The sequence below is a fragment of the Trachurus trachurus genome (assembly GCF_905171665.1).
Source record: "Trachurus trachurus genome assembly, chromosome: 22".
NCBI lineage: Eukaryota > Metazoa > Chordata > Actinopteri > Carangiformes > Carangidae > Trachurus > Trachurus trachurus.
The window spans coordinates 25,191,632-25,213,319 of NC_139907.1; the positions used below are offsets into that span (position 1 = coordinate 25,191,632).

General features: G+C 42.5%; 1 protein-coding gene across 2 annotated transcripts in view; it reads left to right on the forward strand.

Moving 5' to 3' along the window:
* Positions 1 to 4,077: 4,077 nt before the first annotated feature.
* dnajc17 (DnaJ (Hsp40) homolog, subfamily C, member 17) overlaps positions 4,078 to 21,688 on the forward strand; it is a 66,219-nt gene continuing 48,608 nt past the window's right edge. For both annotated transcript variants that reach the window (XM_083998403.1, XM_083998404.1), the window contains exons 1-9: positions 4,078 to 4,280; positions 12,232 to 12,301; positions 13,842 to 13,900; positions 13,984 to 14,071; positions 14,341 to 14,417; positions 15,900 to 16,017; positions 16,834 to 16,883; positions 18,881 to 18,958; positions 21,375 to 21,455. In XM_083998403.1, the coding sequence (XP_083854529.1) occupies positions 4,200 to 4,280; positions 12,232 to 12,301; positions 13,842 to 13,900; positions 13,984 to 14,071; positions 14,341 to 14,417; positions 15,900 to 16,017; positions 16,834 to 16,883; positions 18,881 to 18,958; positions 21,375 to 21,455 (702 nt within the window). In that variant the 5' untranslated portion in view covers positions 4,078 to 4,199. The remainder of the gene's footprint in view (positions 4,281 to 12,231; positions 12,302 to 13,841; positions 13,901 to 13,983; positions 14,072 to 14,340; positions 14,418 to 15,899; positions 16,018 to 16,833; positions 16,884 to 18,880; positions 18,959 to 21,374; positions 21,456 to 21,688) is intronic.

Below are 21,688 nucleotides of genomic sequence, written 5' to 3' on the forward strand. Positions count from 1 at the left end.
ACATGCAGCCTATTCATGAACTTGAAAAACCTAGGAACAGTCACTCAACATGTCAGGGCATGTTCCTGCACGTTTCTAACTGATTTTGCTTATGAGCTGTCCCATTTCATAAAAATGGTGGATAACGATGCTCTAATTATAGCCTAAGATGTTTTTGATCCTTTTTTCAAATCAGTATATTATTCATGGTAATATCATACTGAAGTACTACTGCCTAAAATAAGCTCCTCAGAGCAACCACACACCCCAGACTGGCCAACAGCCTCCACCAGTCCTGACAGCCTTAATCAGCATTAATGAAAAATACATGAAATAGCCAAGGATGAAAATGAAAAAGAGCAGCACCACATTTTCCATTTACTTTTTATAGTTGTTACAAGGAGTCGGCAAGTTTAAACCAACCCGCACAGACTTAAGCAGGCTAAACCATAACACCAATGTAAACAAAGGTGGAACATTGCTGCCCAAAATAATAACAGAAAAACATAATCATTGTTGTAATACTTACCTCCCATGAGCATTTTAAGATATTGGCTTATCACACATGTATAAGTACAGATCTTTGTGTTATACAGAATTTTCATAATCACGTAGTAAATGCTGCAAGACCACAAGGTGATTTATTTCTGGTGAAAATGTGTCGGTTACATAATTTGTGCATAATAGATCCCCCTCTACAGCCTGATGCACCAGCATAACTACAGTTCAGCTGCTCAGTTTATTAGTCTAATGTAAAATGTCAAAACACTTCAATATGCAGATTTGAAGGAGCCTTAGTAAATTTATTTTTGCAATGTGCAAGTGTTTTATGAAGACATCATGAGGCTCCTGTGTACACAGTACATTCTTCATTTCCTTTTTTATATAATCCCTTTTATAAACACTTTCCAGCTCCTCTTGGGGGATCCTGAGACGTTTCCCAGAACAAAACAACAAACAGAACAACTGTACAGTGACGCTGCTGATTAGATATGTTTATTATTTCATACAGAAACCTTTATCGGTGCAGGAAAACCACATGTGACATGTGAAATAGTTTATTCAGGTGGTAGCTACATGTGTGCAGTTTCTTAACAATGTAGATTTGTAGGTTCCAGATTGTCCATACTTTACATTTTGAAGTGTGTTTTTTTTCTTACAAGAAGAAAAAGATAAAAAGATAAAATTATATCTGTCAATCTGGATTCATGGAGGTTTGATACAGGGTGCCCCTCACCCACCTTCACCTAGACTTTCAGACATGAGCTGTTTATTTTGTCCTCATAGTCTCAGCTGCTCAGTCTCCTCCCAAAATCTGCCTCTTTCTCACAACACAGGGACTTTTTCATCTCTTTGTTTTGCTAAAGCTTTGTCTTATCTGCCCCTGAATGCCACACTCTAATTTATCCTGAGCCCTCCTAACTACCTTCCTCGCCCATGGTGAACTTCTCTAGTTCCTCATGCTCGGCTGAGCGTGGTCCTGTCTGCTCTGTCCGTCTGTGATCTGGCTGGCCTCCACCTGACTCTTTAGCTTTTTCTTCAGGAGCTTGGATCCTCACCTCACCCTGCAGGTGTCCTTCCCCCCCCCCCCCGTGTGGACTTACGCAATCTACCAAGCGATGGCATCTGTTGTGTCTTCTCTAACAACTAGAGCATTTCATCACATGTGATGCTTTCTCGTTCTTACTTGCTCTTTGTTTTTTTCCCCTCAGCTTGTGAAGCACATCTATTCTCTCACGATCTTCAGCCGCTTCAGTTTCTTGAAGTAACATTTGCTCTTTCCAGTTAGGCCCTCAGCATTCATCATAAAAAGAACCACAACAATGACAATGTTTTCTTATTAGGTTTGATTTTATTCAGAATTTCTTCCTTACAGGAGTTCCCGTGATTGCAGAATCCTGAGAAATCTAATAAACGCCGTTGAGCCTCTCACAAGGCTACAATTATGAAATTGTGGAACTTACCACGAAATAAGCCTTGTTATGTGTTCCTTTTTTAAGAAAATGTAATCACCAGAGTGTCAATACCTACGTCAGATGTAAATCAGTCCAAACTGGAAAGGCTGTTTATGATTATGTAACTGTAAGGCTGCAGAAGTAACAACTTTGTACTGACCTGTTACACTTCGACTAATGAATTCAATTTAAATGAGAAATCTAAAGGAGGCTGGAATGCAAATGGTTAATCAACCAGATGATCACATGAATAAATAAGCATATGGATCTGATACACTAACAGTAACTGATGCTAACAGTTCCTACATTTATTTAGTCAAATGACCAAGTACCCTTCCAGTTTCTTACATAAAACTGACATCTGCTGAAATACATACTACTAACCAGCACTGATTTGGAATAAGAATAAAAAAAAATCTGGTTTAAATATCAGTACTGTGTTTTGTTGAGTAAATTGTAATTCAGATTATTAGACTGCCTAATGCTGGAGGATCCATGATGGCTACTGAGCTGGGAGATACTGTATGATACTGATACAGTGAGTATTTATTTACCACAACCAGGGCTGGTTGCAGTGAAAATGCAAACACAGCAACTCTCAATGATGGTCCAGAATACTTGACTATAGACACACAAGAACACACAAAGAAAATGCAGGAGCAACAGAAAACTTTTATGAGGATCTGTTATAGACCTGCATGCATTTTTACACAGCCCGAGGTATTCTGCTCAGGGCCAGACATGCCACTTACAGTGATAATCCCCTCTGCCAGTCACACAGGCTCAGCTTCTGGGAAGGTCCAAGAGGGAAATTTGCTTGAAATTTGAAGTGATGGGTAGAAACATGTTGGCACAACATTGTATTAGATGTCATCATGACACTAGAGAGCTGCTGAGGCAGGTACTAGTTTTATCTCACCTTGATTACTACTCCGCGGATCTGTCTAAACTTGAAACAGGTCAAAATAAACATGCAAGACGTGCACTGGCCTGTTCATCGGTCATAAAGCAGAGAATATGATTGTCTGTAGCCTACTTGCATATGAGTTATGTGCTAGGGGTTATCTAATTAGGAATCAACCCAGGACTGATGCAGTGTGCAGATTTGAAAGCCTTTACAATAATGGAATGACTTCAACTATCTTAACTAAAGCACCCAGTGTGACCAGTTTTACGGGGCCTGTGATGGCTGAAGGCAGGCAGAAAATATGGCTACTGTACAACCATCAAAAAGAAAAGGGTACCTGTGTGTTGAAGAAGCACGAGTCAGTGTCATCACAGGTTAACTGCACTCAAAGAGGTTCAACTTAAAAGGGGGTGCAGTGTAGCTCAGTGGGTTGATGCAGAAGCAACTGTCCTCGCTGCAGCCGGCCCTGCAGGTTCAAATCCTGAATCTAGTGGTTTTGCTGCATGTCACAACCCCCTCTCTCTGCCTCCTCATTTCCTTCATCTTCTTCTTCTGTTGGATTTGAATGGCAGCTGGCATCCAGCTTAATGGTGCCTCCTTATTTCCTGTCTCTCTCAACTGTCCTATCAATTGAAGGCAAAAAGCCCCAAAATAGCCTAAACAATTACTTAAGAATATAGTTAAAAAGGCTACTAAATATTATACTATAACTTGTTTGTTTGTTTGTTTAATTTCACATATCAAAAAGTTAAAAAAGATATAACATATAAAATCCAAGACAATGTGAAGGGGAAATGCCAAAAAAAAACCCTCCAGGGGCTTGTAGGGTGGCATTCTCCAACTACAGTTCTAAGCTAATGAGCTCAGGTACAAAAACCGTTCATAATAAATACAAACATGGTTTTAACATGATTTAACATTGTACAATGCAATACAAAAGCTTGATAAACATATGATAAAAATATAAAGTAATCCTAGTTTAGATAACTTATGAGCTATACACACACACACACACACACACACACACACACACACACACACACACACACACACACACACACACACACACACACACACACACACACACACACACACACACACACACACACACACACACACCATAACTTATGAAACCAAATAAATGCAGATAAATGCTGAAAAGCAGCTGAGCATAAACGTGATGTAAAAACTACATTTCCCAGTTTGCAGTAGGCATCCTCGGCAGCATGTCGATGACGACAAATTCATGCTGCCTGCAACAACAACAAATAGCAGCAGGGGCTGTAGCTCGAAACGTTGGCAATTCTTTTCCATTTGTCTTTCCTCTGTGTCAGTACTGAAGCTGTTATTCTGCAGAAATGTCCGGAAAGGCGAAGGACATCCTCCAGATGGACCTGTACGGTCTCCTCGGCATTAACATCACGGCTACAACGAAAGAGGTTAGTCAACAAGCTAGCTGTCAGGCTAACTCATACAAACCGTCACCTGTAACTTAGCCGCTGCTGGTATGAAGCGTGTTGTAGGCGGGAGGATGTTTATCACGGTCTTTTTTTATTATCATTGTGTAATATTAACACAAAGTTATGTTTGTACAGAGAGAGCTTGTATGTCCGTAAGCAGACAGATGTGGTAGCCTGCTAAGTTATCACTGAGAGCGTGGGGGTGTATTTATGTGTGAACATGTAAATAAATGTAATACTCAAATTTAGGTCAGTTAAGACAAAGGCCAAGCTAATTAAACTAAGTGGTTTCAGGTGTGTAGAAGCTCTACAGTAAAACAGACTAACCGGCTAAAGGCTAAATCACAATGGTGTGATACGGTGCAGTGGCCACAAGGGGGCGACCTTGCATCAGTGAAGTCTTGGGCATCAACATGAGCGACACAACACTGACATGAAATAACATTTGAACATTAGGACACATAACAACTATAGCCTACTACCTAGAAAAAATAAATATAAATTACAAATTGTTTGCATTTGAAATGCATTTTGAGTCTCTCAGCCCAGGGTACATTCATATTCCTAAACTCAGTTCTCAGACCTGAACAGATATAATCTTGTTAGAGTGTTAATGCGATTACTGGTCTGTAAAATTGATAATAGATTGGCAGTAAGGGGCTGTGATACTGAGGGGCAGCATATGTGAGATCTGATATCTCAGCCCTGCATCCAACACACAGGATTATTTGCCAGAATGGCATTTTGTACTTGCAAGGATTTTAAATGAGCTCTGGGAAGATTCCTCGACTCTCCTCTGCATTTAAAGTCCCGGCCCAGAGCGGTTCACCATGATATCCTGGACCAGCATTTTCCCTAAGACCACTGCTCCTCACAGTTTCCAGCTCGCAGAATCCACAGCCCCGTAGGGAAATTAAAATCACTGCCAAAACGAGGGAGGAAGTTAATTTCTTAATTGGATTTCAAAGTCCTGTCCTCCCCAGAGGAATATCTTGGAGGAAGTTGGTGGTTGTGGCTTGGGCAGAACTGAGACTTCAAAATGCAGAAGGCTGGTTCTGTGAGGTCTGTCGATGGTGGAGAGAGATAGTGAGGGTTTATATATGTTTGTGTGTGTGTGTGTGGTGAATTGAGCCTGGGAGTTTGGGCTCAGAAATCAATCAAGTGTGAGAAGACAGATGTCATCAGATGGGCCACTTATCCCAGTTTTTTTGGCCGCTCTGCTCCGCCACCACCACTGTGCGTCACATAGACAGCTAAAGCTCATCCCTGGGCCTGTATGTGGGCTCACAGGCCGTAAAACAACGAGTATTTACATTCTGCATCTCCTAGCATCTCCTGCTGTTGCCCGCTCCGAACTTGGCTGTCGAGTGTACGCTGCGGAAACTGGTATGTCAGAGCCGAAGATTTAATGACTACGGATGACTGGGGTTTGTTTAAGTCTTGTAGTGCTAAGGGAGGCTGCTGTTGAAGGCTAGCCACCATTTAAAGAGTTGTGCTCATGCATATCAGCAGGGTTTGAGTAATAATTGCGTAAGTGTGTGTTTTACCTACCACAGATTGCTTGGTAAAACAGGCTCAACAGCCAAGACCACACAAAATTTATTGTGGTTTATTCAGCTACTTAAACCATAGTGTACCTGATGTGTTGCAGAGTATGCACTAACTACATGCCTGGATGATTCACTTCCAGGCAGATCGTCCAAGGGAAGGTGTTTTGCATTGAGCTGCAAACTCACTGCTCTCACTGAGAATGAGTGACCTTTGCACTTTCCTCTATCTATCTATCTATCTATCTATCTATCTATCTATCTATCTATCTATCTATCTATCTATCTATCTATCTATCTATCTATCTATCTATCTATCTATCTATCTATCTATCTATCTATCTATCTATCTATCTATCTATCTATCTATCTATCTATCTATCTATCTATCTATCTATCTATCTATCTATCTATCTATCTATCTGCTTCTCTGGATTCGTCACACTCCCTGTGGCAGACTGGCTGTCTACATGCACAGGGATGTAACTGGAATCATCAGGGTTTTTTTTGTTTGTCACTTTGAATTTTTCTTTTACACAATTGTAAAACCAAATTTTATACATGTAAACAAACATGGGAGTTACCGTCTTGCAATCTCTCCATATTTAAGTCTTGTGCTTTGATGCTGTTCAGTCTTAAATATTGTCCAGCTCATCCATTTCTCATAAAACTTCATGTAGTCTTGGCCGGTGCGTAATCCCCCCCCCCCCCCCCATTATGTAGATTTCCTCTACAATCTGTGTCCATTGATCCTGTGTTGGGATATCCTCATTTCCCCATGTCCTCCTAATGGCTTTTTTAGCCGCTGTCACTAATATTTAAACCAAATATCTGTCCTTCGCTCATATGTTTTCTTCACGCAAGTTACAGTACTGTTAAGACATAGCAATCTTAAGTATTTTTAACAATGCATCGTATAACATTTTCCAAAATTGTGTTATTTGATCACATTACCAAAAAAAATATGTGAATGATCCGCATCCATCACTCCACAGTCTCTTCAAAAAGGCCTATTTCTATTTAATTATTTACTGAATCATCAGGTGTGAATCCTTCCATTACAATGTATGTGAAAGGCATTGGTCTATTTTTATTTTGGTCCCAGTCATTAGATCAGACATTAGATTTCACTGTCTCCACATTTCTTCTCTTTCCATCCCGTTCTGGTGCCACTTGCCATCTGCTCGTTGCCTTTTTGCCCACGATCTAGCTCTCCTCCCTCCCTCCCTCCCTCCCTCCCTCCCTCTCCTTGTTGTGCCTGTGATTATTTTCCTCCAGCTGATAACATCCCGTAAATAGCCGAGTGTTGTAATTAAGGAGGATGGGCCCATGGCAGATCAAGCAGCTAATCAGACACGCAGGGCAGGGACCCTAACGGGGCCGTGCTGCGGCTGCACCAGGACCAGTTTGTCAACTATAATTGGCACCAAAGAGCAGCGTAATGAGGACAAGATGTAGGCATGCAGTTAAGACCGTGGCAGGCAGGGATCAGGGCAACCCAGAGTCTGTTTTTCACCAGGCACTAACCATTAGGCTACTGTTGGCCTGCTGCTGCACGATTGGAGTCTTTCCTTGTTGTTTTTTTTTTTTTCTGGTTCCTTACTCTTCAGACTCGAGCATGGGAAATAGTTGATATTTCCCCCATTCACTTTGTCTTCTTTATGAGACAAGGAAAATGAGCATGTGAAGGTTCAGAATAATTTCAATTGCAATAGAGAGAGGACAAGAGGAGAATTGTGTCTCCCCTGTTAGCAGAATGGACAGCAGTTTGTTGAAGCCAAGGACTTCTTATGGTTTTCTCTTCACATGGTCTTAGTCATACCCGATTCAAGAGCCAACCCTAAAAGGTCAAACCGAATGCATGGAGATGATTGCTACAGTAATTGACTGGATTAGTCCTGTAGAAAGATGCCACTCGATCTGAGAGCTCTTATTCACACACATGTGCTAACCTTCGTTTTTGCTCCTAGTTTATAGGACCAAGGGCCTTCGGGGTCTTCCAGCATCAATTAAAGCTCGCGTGACACGGCATTGATGGGAGTAATCATGTATTATTTAACGAAACAGCACTGGAAGTGTAGTTAAGACATGATATGGTAGAAGGTGCTAGAGGGAGTGAAAGGAAAGGCAGAGGAGAGAAGGAGAGGTAAGATAATAAAGTGAAATGTAGAGAAGCATAACTTAACCTTTAACTGAGCCCAGGGAGACAAATATGAAGATGTGCAACATGGCTTCTCTCCACCGGGACAGCATCGACGATGACAGGTTGCGCTTGTCAAACAGGGTTAGGGTAGCCGGCCAGACTTTTGTCCTGACAGCATTAAACATGGCCAGTGTTTACAGCAGACGTAGAGACATGTTTATCTTGTCAGCTGGCTGCAGGTGATGAAGACCATGAGAAGTGAAGTGTGAGCTCAGGACGCAGAGTTACCTCTTAGAGGACCGCGCCAGTGGCTGATTTTAAACTCTGTTACTATTATTTCACAAGTATTCATTAATTTTTGTACCATTCCACACGTCAAGTCAATTTTATTTATACAGCGCCAATTCACAACCAAGTTGACTCGAGGCACTTTACAAAAAGAGAAGGTGTAGACCTTTTCTTTATAATAATATTTACAGAGACTCAACAGTTCCCACCAAGAGCAAGCGTACAAGGAAACAGTGGTGAGGAAAAACTTCCATGTAAGAGGCAGAAACCTCGAGCAGCAGACTGAGGGTGGGCTTATCTGCCTCGACACATCCAGTGGTTTGATTTCTGTATGGTCTGTGTTAGAGCCATAATTTATGGATGAATGAAAGTTAAGTTAAACAGTTTCATAAGTTTTTGAATTTCATAGTTTGTATTTTTAGTCTATTACTATTTGTTTAAAATGCTCCTTTAATTTGAGTATTTAAAGACGTCACCGACAGCTGAAGTGTTCAGATGAGAGCTGCGACGAGAAAAGGGCGCATATTAGTTTTTCTACAAAATTATGTGATGGATGTAGTTGAATTTTCTTTTAGTAAACTTTTATTTTTTGAAACGGATACATTTTTTTTTTCATTCTCGTAAAAACATTTACTGTTTGTGTGGCTTTGTCTCTTTTCTTCTAAATGGCCACTAAAGCTATGGAGCGTGTGAATGTAGTTGACGCGGAGCTTTAAAGCAAAAACTCCACAGTTTCTTCTTTCCAAGGGTTTATTGAAGAACCTTTCTTTAGTCACAAAACAAAACAAAACAAAACAAAACTGTGCAGTAATCCAAAAAGGTAACAATCACGTGTAACACGGTCAAAAACTAGTATGCCCTCTCATCTCCACAGCCGCAATCCAATTTAAGTACTGTAGCCTACATCACATTACACGGCTCAACCAATAGGAGAATTGCAGTGATTATTAACGAATAGGCATTCTGCCATAAACTTTGAAATCACCTTAAAATACAAATCAGGTTAAATACAACAAAATCTAAACTATTCAGCACCTTGTCCATCATGTACAAATGGCTCTAACACCTACCTCTCTTGCCTCTCATGGCTTTGACAGGCTGAAGGAAAGCCACAATAGTCTGAAAGGTTCTGTATGTTCTGAAAGGTTCACCTTGTTACTGACCTTTGTTTGGAAGCATTAAGGTGTGTTGTTGTGAAAATTACATTATTAAGTGTGAGGTAATGCACTGCAGACAAAAACCCATCAGTCTGCACATAAAATGCTTTACCAAGATGAAACAAATCACTCAAGCAAGTTTGGATTTTATGGTAATTGATTTTCATATCATATTGCAATAAATGGAAAACTTGGAGAGGTAGAAAAAAAAACTAAAACTTGCATTTGGAAATTGTCAGCAAAAAAGTTCAAAAAATTGTTGTGAAAGAGGTGAAAGTTGGTGGTGTAGTTCTCAAGAGCAGACTGCTTTACTCCTAATTGTCGGTGCAAGCTATTTTTAGAACGACGGAGCAGAGCCGCGAGCTGCTCAGAGCTACACTATGGAGGCTAATGGGATTTCTTGGTTTCCCTCATCAAACTCATCAAATACACAATCCAACAACTCCAAATGCTCTCGTAGACAAGTTGTGACGGAGTTGTTTTCGAAGGTAAATGCAAAGCTGTAAACAGACTGCTTGCCGGAAAACTGCCCCCGACGGGAACGTGCATCAGCGGCTTTGCATGAATTTACCTTGAAAACAACTCTGTCTCGTAACGTTACACCATTATCTCATAGCCCGGTGAATGAATGTGCAGGTCACCACTTGTCCATCAGAGCGTTTTGGAGTTGTTGGATTGTGTATTTGATGAGTTTGATGAGGGAAACCAAGAAATCCCATGAGCCTCCGTAGCGTAGCTCTGAGCAGCTCACCGCTCTGCTCCACTGTTCTAAAAACAGCTTGCACCGACAATTAAAGATAACAAACCTACTCCTAAGACTATAGGGATTATGGCAATGCGACAATTTTCCAAAATGTTGAACTATCCCTTTAAAGCTAGTTGGGCTGTATAAGACTATGAGGTTTCTGTTGAGAAACATTGACTTTCACAGTGTCTGCTGTTGCTTCTTTGCTTCCCATCGGCCCAATGAAGAACCTCATTTTTTAAAACTGTGTACTGGACTTCAAACTTAGGATTTCATTCCCATATACTGTCTTAAATGGAGAACTGGGCAAAGGTATGATAGCGAGCACAGAGAAAAGGGAAAAGGAGAGACAGGCGGAGAGGCTGAAAAGGGGAAATGGGCCTAGGCCATCAAGCATATGTGTTTGGCGCCAGTCCACAGCCCTGCGTGTCAGCCTCGATCTGTAGGAAGGCTCCGTGCCAAACAGCAAGACTAAATATCCCTTAATGATGTCTAGTCTCTCGAAGCCCTCTCGGTGAACCAAACCCTCATTTACTATTGGAACTGTGATGAGAAAAAAAAACTGACGTTGACCAAGAGATAGGGGAGGAAAGGACTTGTGACATTTAGGAGCTATCTGAACCATGATTATCTCCAGAGGGCTGACTGGAGGCCCGGTGAAGCTGGGTTCCTGTACCTCGTACCTCAGACGACGGGCGTCCGGCCTAATGTGACTGTCAGGAGTTGCTCACTGGAGCCTCCAGGTAAAAACACTTGGACACTGACGGATTACACCATCCTTGCTCGGTTCCCTCAGAGTTGACTTTTGTTCCCCCCCGAGTAAAGCCAGCTCCGTGTGTTTTGGTGTGCAGTCTGGAGAGTCAATTGCGCAAAACAACACACAGGGGCAAGGCGTTCAACGTAAATGTTTCCCAGGCCGCGAAGAGAAGGAGCTCCCAAATTCTATGGCCCGTAGCGTACTGGCACGAGATCGGTTTGCGCTAAGGGGGGTGTATGTGAAAACATGCAGAACTTTGGCATGGCTGATTAAGACTGGCGAGAAAGCACGCGCACGTTTGTGTGTGTGTGTGTGTGTCAGTGTGTGCGTTTGTGTCTGAGCTTTGGACGTATAGGGGATGTGAGTGCCAAGTCCTTTGCATGCGATGCATAAATATGAGCGTGTGTTTTTTAGGGGGTTGTGTGCGGAGGGCTTCATCACCGCACTCTACAGCCCCCTCTGGTCTCCACGGAAACTTTTTTCCTGCTTCCCCTCTTTCTCCAGAGGAGCAGGGATCTAATGAAAACCACCTTGTCATTAACTGGTCCCTAGAAGGACCAATGAACGGTTAACATTCCAAGCATTGACCCAGCGTTAACAAAAAAAAAAAAAATCAGCTAAAACTAAAACCTCATATGACATTACAATACTCCAAAGTGTTGTTTAGTTTTTACACTTTCATTCTCTGAACCTCCCAAAAGTTTTGGCAAGCAGCCAAACATATTAATTGCGTCCTCCTTAGATTTGTTGTAGACAATGGCTTCTCTGTTTGTGTGTGTTATTGTAGCGCTTTTTGAATAAAGATGTGCTAATACTAAGCTGCAACTCGGGACACATTTATCTCGCAAACTGGCAACAGGCCTGAGAAATAATTTGGCGTTCATGCGCGGGTCATTCACTGTGCATTATGCACCAGCGGTTGCTTAGATTCCATTGACAACATGTCACAGGGACACAGAGCAGAGGATCCGCTCAGGTGTTGATTTGATCCACACAACACAATCTCAGATTCTGATGTAAATGCAGACCAGACCACATTGCACCCCCAACGCTTCCATGTCAGACTGTTACTATTTGTGCCCTTATTTTAATGGGGCCGTCATTTTTTTGTAGTCAGACTTTGGTTTTCTGGGCCAAGGAAGGGGAGGATAAAGATAATTGGTACTGAGAGTAAGAATTTAAATTTCACATGGCCAAAATCTGTGCTTTAAGTGGATGATTCGTTCTCTTTGTGTCCTAATCAGCATTTTCCACTCTACATAACTCGAGGGGTTCTTCTGTTTCCCTCCCCAGATCAAGAAAGCTTATCGACAGAAAGCCTTGACATGCCATCCAGACAAGAATCCAGACAACCCGAAAGCAGGTGAGCGAGCCAGTTAATGCTTTTTATCTGTGTTTGCTTTCCCCTCGTCGTCTCTGTTCGCTCTCAGCAGCGTCGACCCTGCCAGACAGGCGAAAAGCCACAGCGCTCTGCAGGAAGTCTCAACCAGCGCCTCTGCCTCTCTCTCTCCCGCCGGCTCTCTAGTCAGAGAGGACCAGCCAAACGCCGCCATCACCACACTCTACCCCCCCCCCCCCCCTCTCCCCTCGCCTCTCTGGCTCTATGAGTCCTTCCACGGCCTGTCGCCAACCAACATGTCAACAATTAGACCAGGAAATCTCGATGCTTTTTGTCGGGGAGGGGGGAAAAGGCACCTTGGACAAAAAGGCTGGTCGTGAGGCATGTTTTCAAGTGAGGTTTCTGTGGTTACTGGATGGTTCAGACAATTCCTGATTATGTCAGGAAAAAAAAAACTGGGAAATTGGTGGGGTTGAGTGGGATAATACAAAAGCAGGGGGTCGGTTTCCCAGAAATGGAAAAGAAGTGGTTTGGAGGGCCTCAACACTTGAACCCACATATGCACAGACCCGGTCTCTATCGCACGAGAGCGGAGCGAGTCTCGGGACTCGCTGCCCCTCGAGGGGGGGAACGCTGTGTGCGTGGAAGAGGTGACGCGGGGGTCATGATTCCCCTCCTCTCTGACTGAAGACAACCCCCGCTACCCCTCATTTTCCTCAGCCCCCCATGTTGTGACACTCCTGCCTAGTAGGCATGGCAGGTTCCCCCGCACCCCCCCTCCACAGTTGGATTTCATTCCAGCCCATTATATGCACGTAGGTAACCCAACGCCTCCGCTGGTAGCATGATCTCCTGTCGGTGCGCGCCGCCGGTCCCCACAGGGAGTAACAGTATCGGTTCGTTAGGCCTCTCATAAGTGAATGATTAAGCCTGGCTTGTATAGTGCAGCGGCGCGGCGGTTATACCATGGGGAGTGGGATTGCGGCGGTCTCCCTGTGTACGTCTGTGCGTGTGTGTGTGTCAGGCCAACACTGCAGGGCCGGTCTCGCGTGGTAGCGGCGACTGTGGCGGCGGGCCCCCTCGAGGTGCTGTAATGGAAGATAGATGGAGGGAGCAAGAGTTTGCGTGGTGATGTACGGCTGTGTCATTGTTTCGTGAGACTTGTGGTGCCTTTTTTTTAAAAAAGCATAACATTTCTCTCAGACCAGTGTCCCATGAAAATATAAAAGTTTGCACATAATGCCTTCTGGCATGAACCCGCTCTTCACTCTTATTATCTGTTGTGTCAAATGTACAAATTTACTGCTGTTATGACATTTTAAATTGTATTGTAGCTACAAGGGATTTGGGTATGAAGCATTGGTTTATGCCATGTGTTTTGTCCCTATACATAAACATTCAATAAAAAAATAATTTATGAATCCTTAACCACATTTTCAAGGTTCATATTACACACACACACACAACAATCATAAAGTGTACTGTGTTGAGAAACCTAAAACCCTGTGTTTATGTGTTGTAGTGTTTTCAGTGTTATCATTTCTCTTGTCTCACTTTTTTCCAGCTGAGCTCTTCCACCAGCTGTCCCAGGCTCTTGAGGTGCTAACTGATGCTGCTGCCAAAGTAAGACCACAAATCTCTCTCACTACAGTGCTGATACAAATTCACAGAACCAATATCTCAGTGTCTAATACTGTTGTTTTCAGGCGGCCTATGACAAGATCTGCGCTGCCAAGAAGCAAGCAGAAGAACGAAACAATAAACTCGATGCGAAGAGAAAGAAAATTAAACTTGGTGAGTTCAAATCGTAGCATATCTTTCTTTTTTTTCATTTACAAATGGGGTTTATTTTAGTATTATTGTAGTAAATTACATTGTTTTGTAAGACATATACCAGGATTAACACAACAAGCGCTGAGGTTTGTGAGATGATGGGGATTGCCACATGGATGGTCCAGCATGTAACAATAATAATAAAGTTATTTTGCATAGTTTTGTCTGTTTCCATGTGGAAAATTGTGATGGCAATACAGAGGTGTGTGTGTGTGTCTTTTTGCCAACAGATTTAGAGGCCAGAGAGCGACAAGCAGAATCCCAGAGCCAGGAGGAGGTTCAAATCACTAGAACACTTGAAGAAGAGGTAAGGGAATTAATGGAAACCATGTGAGACATGATATTCCACCTCACATCGCCCAGAGACAGAAGTAAAAAATAAGAAATTCCACTATACTTACAGCTCTCCGCCGTGCACTGGAAACAAGGTGTTCCAGTGCATCCAGGAAATTCTGAAGCACGCCCAGGTGCTTTTATTCTGGCCTTCATCAAAGACTTCCCTCTGATTGAGTTGAAATCTTTGGGTCATGAACAAAGACTTTATCTGAGAGAAGCCTTTTTTCACTGCCACATCATAATTATCAGTAAACCCGTTAGATAATATCGCATGACTTGATACAGTTTGTTCCGACAGCCAATGATAAATAAAAATGGTGCGCATGCTTCCAAGGTGAGTCATCACATGTGTTCAATGCGCTCAATGCATGTAAATACAACATGGTTTAATGAGGAGGAGGCATCCAGTAGGTGGCACTGTTCCATTTTCTGTCTCATGTCAAGGTGTTATGGGTAACTGATAAATACGGTAGGCTGCGTCCTGCTCATGGAAGGACAGGTAGGTGGTGCAGGTGATGGATTATATCAGTTAAGGGTGTAATTTATGGGGGGTTCCCACAAAAATCTAATCCAGCCAATATAACTGGTCATAAGTGGTCAAGCCAATATTCTGCTAATAATGAAAAGAGCCACAAGGCCAACAAACAATTTTAGATAGTTGGTTTGTCATATAAAAGGAGAAAAACAACAGTCCAAAGGAGGTAACAGTCATATCATTGAGTTGGTTAGTGAATTGTTGTCTGTAGTTAGCTGGGTGATAGTTTGCTAGGGGAGGACACCACAGAAATGTGTTGGATTTATCTGATCTGAAAACTGATCGGCTTTTCTCTCTAAAACAAAATTGTGTCATTAGTTAATCTGCCTGTTAAGAAATAGCTACACAGTGGCAAGTGGTGATATGATATGATTAATCACCACAATAGATTCACAACAAAATATGAATGCATTATAAATAATGGTAGTAAGTGAATGAAACACCTTTTACTACTGTAACAAATATGGGAACGGCAAAGTAAAGTTAAAATTAGCCTTGTCCTTTTATCAAAGGTAATGATTTTGCACTCTTCCTCGCATTAGGACACATACACACTGACCTTTTTGCTTTAAAAAATTGGCCTATTGCCATAAAACCCTATAGTTTTAGGAGTAGGTTCGTTACCTTTAATTGTCGGTGCAAGCTATTTTTAGAACGGCGGAGCAGAGACGTGAGCTGCTCAGAGCTACACTACGGAGGCTCATGGGATTTCTTGGTTTCCCTCATCAAACTCATCAGATACACAATCCAACAACTCCAAAACGCTCTGGTGGACAAGTTGTGACCTGCACATTCACCATGCTATGAGATAGCGAAAGTTATGCCCTTGATATCAGTGCTTGGTGAAGAATCAAGATTCTCATGTTGCTGTGATGAAACTTGTGACCGTTGTTTTTTTTATGATTCAATCTCCACCAGATCGCCCGTTTGAGAGAGGAAGGATCCAGGCAGCTCGAGGAGGAGCAGAGGCTCATCAGGGAGCAGATCCAGAGGGAGAGAGAAGCACAGCAGCAAACAGGAGACTACCCTCAGAGACGTAAGTCCACTTCCAAGACTGACCCACGTCCAGGTTAACTATACCAGTCCAGCCCAGTCCTGTTCTGCCTGGAGAAATCCAGTTGGATCCAGTGAAGCTTCACTACGCTGAAACCTCAGCCGAGTGAACCCCATCGTGGTGTCACCGTGACCACAGCAGTCACCAGGCACCCTGTGGTTCACCAAATATTATTCACATAAAAAAACAATAACAATACGTCAATGTATATCTGAATTTATGTTTTGTGTTAAACCACTTTGAAGAGGTCTATTTTAGCTTCTTGGCAGCGAGACAACTTGGCAAGGTAACACAGGAATGCCAAGCACCACGCACTTGCACACACACTGTCCATCAAACTTTTAACCTCTCGATAATATTTCTGCGTTAAAGCCTCGGTGTCTCCACGCTGGAGACACAAAAAAATGCTCTTGTAAAATAAGGCCATGGAAGTGTGGGTATGTAAGGGAAGCACCGAGTCTTGGCCCTCGACGAGATCCCTTTTTGTGGCCGGACAATTACTCATGCATAGTCAGCACATCTCTTCCATTTGCACGCAGTCAGGCCTCCCCAGCCCTCCCCTGGATCAGCGCTCTGTCTGCTCCATCTCGAGAGGCACTCTGTGGATCATCAGACTGTAGCAAGAACCATACATTTACCACATGACAGCCAGTTTTAAATTGCTCTCCATCTGCACGAGTCCCTTGAAAGCTATCTTGAGCGCCATATTTCTTTCTTTAGCAAAGCGATTGTTTCTATGTCTTTTCACCTCACTATCCCATCTCACAGCTCTTGTTTTTTGTTTTTTTTTCTCCCCAGACTCAGGAGTGGAGAGATGTTTTAAGAGCAACGTATCCCCCAAATTGAAGGTAAGGCTCTCAGCTTTGGTGTTGTCAGTCAGTGACGGAGGTCGGGGTGATGGTTGCCGAAATATGGCAAGATTAAAAAAGTGTATTCAGCAGGGTTAATCTGCCTCATCTGCGTCAAAGTACAGGCAGACCCTCAGCTGGGATTCTGATAGAACCGTAGACATTTGTAATTCATTATTTGAAGACCACATACGCCGTCTCACCAGTGTGTGCTAACGACCGTTCCTCCAGAGCGTCAGCAGAGCTGCGACCGAGCCAGGAGAGGGCTTATTATATTAACTCCTGGAAGCGACCAAGCCCGCGCATATTAACAGACACTGGGGATGTTAGCTAATGTGTTTAGACATTAAATCTGGTTTTAGAATTTGATAGCCATCCAGCGCAGCAGTGTATTCCCTGACGTTTGTGTGTTCAGTTAGAAAAACAAACAGCAGCCTTAAGACCGACAGTATCACAGGTCATGTTCGCGGACATGGGAATGTTACAGCATAGGTTTGTCTCAGAGGCTGCTGAGTCCTGACCACAGTTAATTTTTTTTAGATTATATCAAGTGTCAGGTTTTCCATGTTGCTGCAAAACTAAATTTCTATAGCAAATAATGGCTTTTATCTTATTTAAGAAATAATGTATTACTGCTTTTTATGTCTAGACTAAACTCAAGAACTTACACCGTGGAGTACCCTGACATTGGTTTTATTCAAAAGTGACCCTGGTTTTCAAAGTCTGACTTTATTTTAGTCTTTTGGCAGTTTTAGTTGCATCATCCTTAGCAAAACTATTAAGTATTTAATTATCAAGTTAATCATTGCTTTTTTATATGAAGTCAGTTATTTTCAAAGCATGTTTCATTATCATTGAAATTTTCTTTTAATTAGATGGGTGGATATCAAATACAGACGGAGCCATTTGGGTCGTTTCCACTAATGTCTCTTCTGTATATTTATTTAAACTGGGAGTACGGGTAATGTGTCAGTGTTGTGGGCTAAAACTGTAGCGATCACATCATGCAAATACTTGATAGTTGATTAATGGGAAAGAAGGTTATCAGCGGGTAGTGGGAGACTGCTCTTGGAAGAAGAATGCACATTTGTTGGTAAGAGGCTATGTAGACATGGAAATTCCCAGAAACGCTCCTTCTCTGACAGTGAGGAGAATGCTGGAGCCGAATCAACACTCTGCGCTCGCCATTTATCATGCTACTTTAAGCAGTTAGTGTGATGTTGGCTCCGACTCGGCTCTGCTTTCTGCATGAATATGAAAGGTTGCACAACATCTCTTTCATAGGTCTACGGGAACCCACATCAGCATTTAGTGACAGGATTCTAACCAAGGAAAAGGATGATAAATTATGTACTTTTCACCTTTTATGGAAGCTGCTCTTGAGCAGGAAAGGCTGCCCGGTGATTTCTAAAACAGCCGTTAACACACTGCGAAATGGCAGGAACTGAGACTGAAATCCCAGAAACAAGCAAATAGGTTCAACACAGTTCAAAACGAAGACACACCACATTCCACAAAAGGACTGCCACTTTTTTTTTTTTTTTTTTTACCCACACCCGAGCACCTTGGGCAATGGGCATCGACCTGCTTTGGATTACTTCGTCTTTGTTTTGTCTGGTGTTGTGCTTTATTCCCCAAAGCTGCAGTTAAGCAAGCTGAGTCACCATTGTATTCTCTGGTTCCCGGGGTCAGTGTGTTAAGTTTCACCCTTTTTCTCGCTGACCAGCACCTTTGGTATGAATGGAAATTGTCTGCAGGTCTCACAGGTGGCGCCAGGGTGAAGTTCCAAGAAGCTTAACAAGTTCTTTTCTCCCGGTAACTCCAGTCTGTCCCGTGGTAATCAGTGTCTTATTAGGACCGAGCCTAGCTGGCGTGCTTTGCCTTCTTGTCAGCTGAGTTCAATCAATTGTGCTCTAATGATGAGACATAACCGCGCACGTCCTCAGTTCTTCATGACTAATGCCAACCTCTCCTCTCCGTCTGCTTTCTCTCTGCAGTTGAAGTGGAAGTGTAAAAAAGATGACGAGACAAACGGAGGCTACTCTCAAGATGTTCTTCTGAAACTTCTACAAAAGGTGGAAAATGAAATCTGCAGAGCCAGAATGCTACAACACCATCCTGCTGATAAGACTCAAAACAGTTTCAGTGATACAGTGTAATTTTAGGCTGGGTTATATTATGATATACACCGATCAGGCATATCATTCTGACCACCTGCCTAATATTGTGTTCAGATAAGATAAGATGATCCTTTACTGTCTTCAAGAGTGGAGAAATTCATCTTGGGCATTTGTGAGATAAAAAAAAATACAGATACAGACAAAAATAGACATTTGCCGCCACACACAATGAAACAAACAAACATAGAATACGTAGAATAGATAAAAATTGTATGCCCCCTACTACACCACTCACATCCCCAGTTTTTTACTATGATCACAGTGACCCCTAACATAAAATCTTAGGAGCACAACAGAAAACTTAGGGATGTAAATCGAGTTGCAGATATTCTCATTTCCTTTTCATTCACGATCCTCACACACATTGGCCTGACACCTGTAATGACAGATTAATGAGTCGCCCCTTCCAAATTTCACCAGTGTTAAAAAGAAAAGAAGGTAAATTTACTAGTTGCACATGCGCAAGTAGATTAAAGATATACTTGCACTGTCTCAAATTTTAGGGGCAAAATGCCCCCATTTAGGGGCAGTCTGGAGCTCTGCTGGATGCAATGAAGCACTGTGATATGCAAAGTAATTAACCAAAAAAAACAATCATTTGCATGTGTGTATTTAATCTATGGATTATTTCTCAATCAAAATATAATAGTTTAGGTCATTATATCAGAAAATATAGGTCATTTACAGTATTAGATCACAGATACTGTTCAATCTAATTCTGATGTGAGAATGTTAATCTCTCTTCACCTCCCTGTCCCAAAGCAGAGCTCTACGGTAACAAACCTGCGTGTAGAGTCCGGCCATATTTGAGGTCTGCATGACATCAGCGCTGTAGATCATTTTATTCTTCCCCTTAAACAAGGCCCATTAAGTTTTGTTGGAGTGAAAGTGCTGAGGGCAATGTTGTAGTGCCCTTTTAAAGTCATGCACACCATTGTTTGCGGCCCTCTTACCAGGTGATTAAGCAGTGCCAGGGGAGGCATTAGGAAATGTGCTCTTCTCATGCAACCTGGTACCACTTCATGCTATGATCCGTCACTGGGGCTTTTTGGTGGGGCATAGGTTTGCCTGAAACGAGGATAGGGCAAGTGTCATTGACGTCAAGCCATCCGGAAAAAGGCGTATGAGTTTCTCCTGTGCACACACTCAATCAATACAGCGAGCGAACACTGGAAAAAAAAAGGCTTGTTCCTTTTTAAATCCTTAAGCAAAGGGAATAAATTTCAGGATTTTTTTTATTGTTTGAGATGGCAAAGCTCAGCTGAGTGACAGTTAATGGTTTGGGCAAGTAGAAATAGCCACCGCTGTGTGGGAAAGCAAGCATGGTATGTGTGTACTTGTGCATGCGTACGTGCGCGGCCTTGTGTACTTTGGCCGCCTAAAATAATACATTTTCATTTAAGGAGGGAAAAAAAACCCATGTTCAGATATTTATGTTTTATGAAACAGAGGCCTTTTGAGAGTCTCCTTTGTCACTGTTGGCTAGCTCCAGAGTGTCCTTAGTAAGAATTAGCATTCCTGGACTTTCCCGTTCCCAGAAAGCTACATTTTCATGAGACGGTCAAAGGCCACGTCCAGCCTCCTTTCTGCTCCGAGGCCCCCACTTCGGCTGGAACAAGGTTAATGATACAAGACCTTGGTTTAAGGTGATACAAACCCTGAAGAATAAAAACAACGTTGCATTCAACAGAGATTTAGTTTGGGTCTGTCCTGTTTTTAGCCTTCCTCCTCCTCCTCCTCCTCCTCCTCTCTTGGACGGAGGCAGATCCTACATAGACTTCAGCAGAGGTCAGGAAATGACTGAGATGCTCTTCACCCTGATCCATCTTTTTTGGCCAACCTTTCCTCCCTGTTCTGATTTGAGTCAGCGAGCTGGACGGCCGCCACATTTGCTTCCAGCCTCCATGCCAAAAATATCATTCGTCAAATGTCGTCAGTGTACAAGGAGTAGCTGAAACGATGACATAAAGTATAGCCTCCTGTCTCTTTTGAGAAGTCTCAGAGGCCTCACTTTAGTACATGATGTTACTCAATGTTCTTTGCAGCATTACTACTTTAGCCTCAAACATACAAACCCTATCATTAGAGATTTGGTTCAATAACCAAACACATATTGAATCCAAACTTTTTTTTTTATTGGCCAGAAGTCTTATTATATTCACCAGTGTTTTGAGTTTTTGAGTCTGCATATGCTTTGTGTTTTCATGGTTATGGGTTGTGCTGTGAAAGGAAATACTAATTTGAATGTTCTGCATTTCTCCTCTTCCTCTTCTTGCCCTTCTTCTTTTATTCTCCCGTTCCCTACCTCTAGTATGGGGATGTTTTGAATGTGATCCTATCCAGCAAGAAGAAAGGAAGTGCTGTGGTTGAATTTGCAACTGTGAGAGCAGCTGTAAGTACATACCTCTTCCCCCAGTCTCTGTCCCCATTTGTTTGTTGTCCAATAATGAAAATCTTATCCAAAGTGGAAATTTGCACAGAACCACATTTGCGTACCACTCGCTCGCCTCCAGAGTCTCTGATCACCTGCTGAGTTTGATTATTACGAGGAATGACACCTGTCACAGACGTCCTGGCCCCAGGACCATATTTGCAACCTAAACCGATGTTTTTGTTCTTGATGTT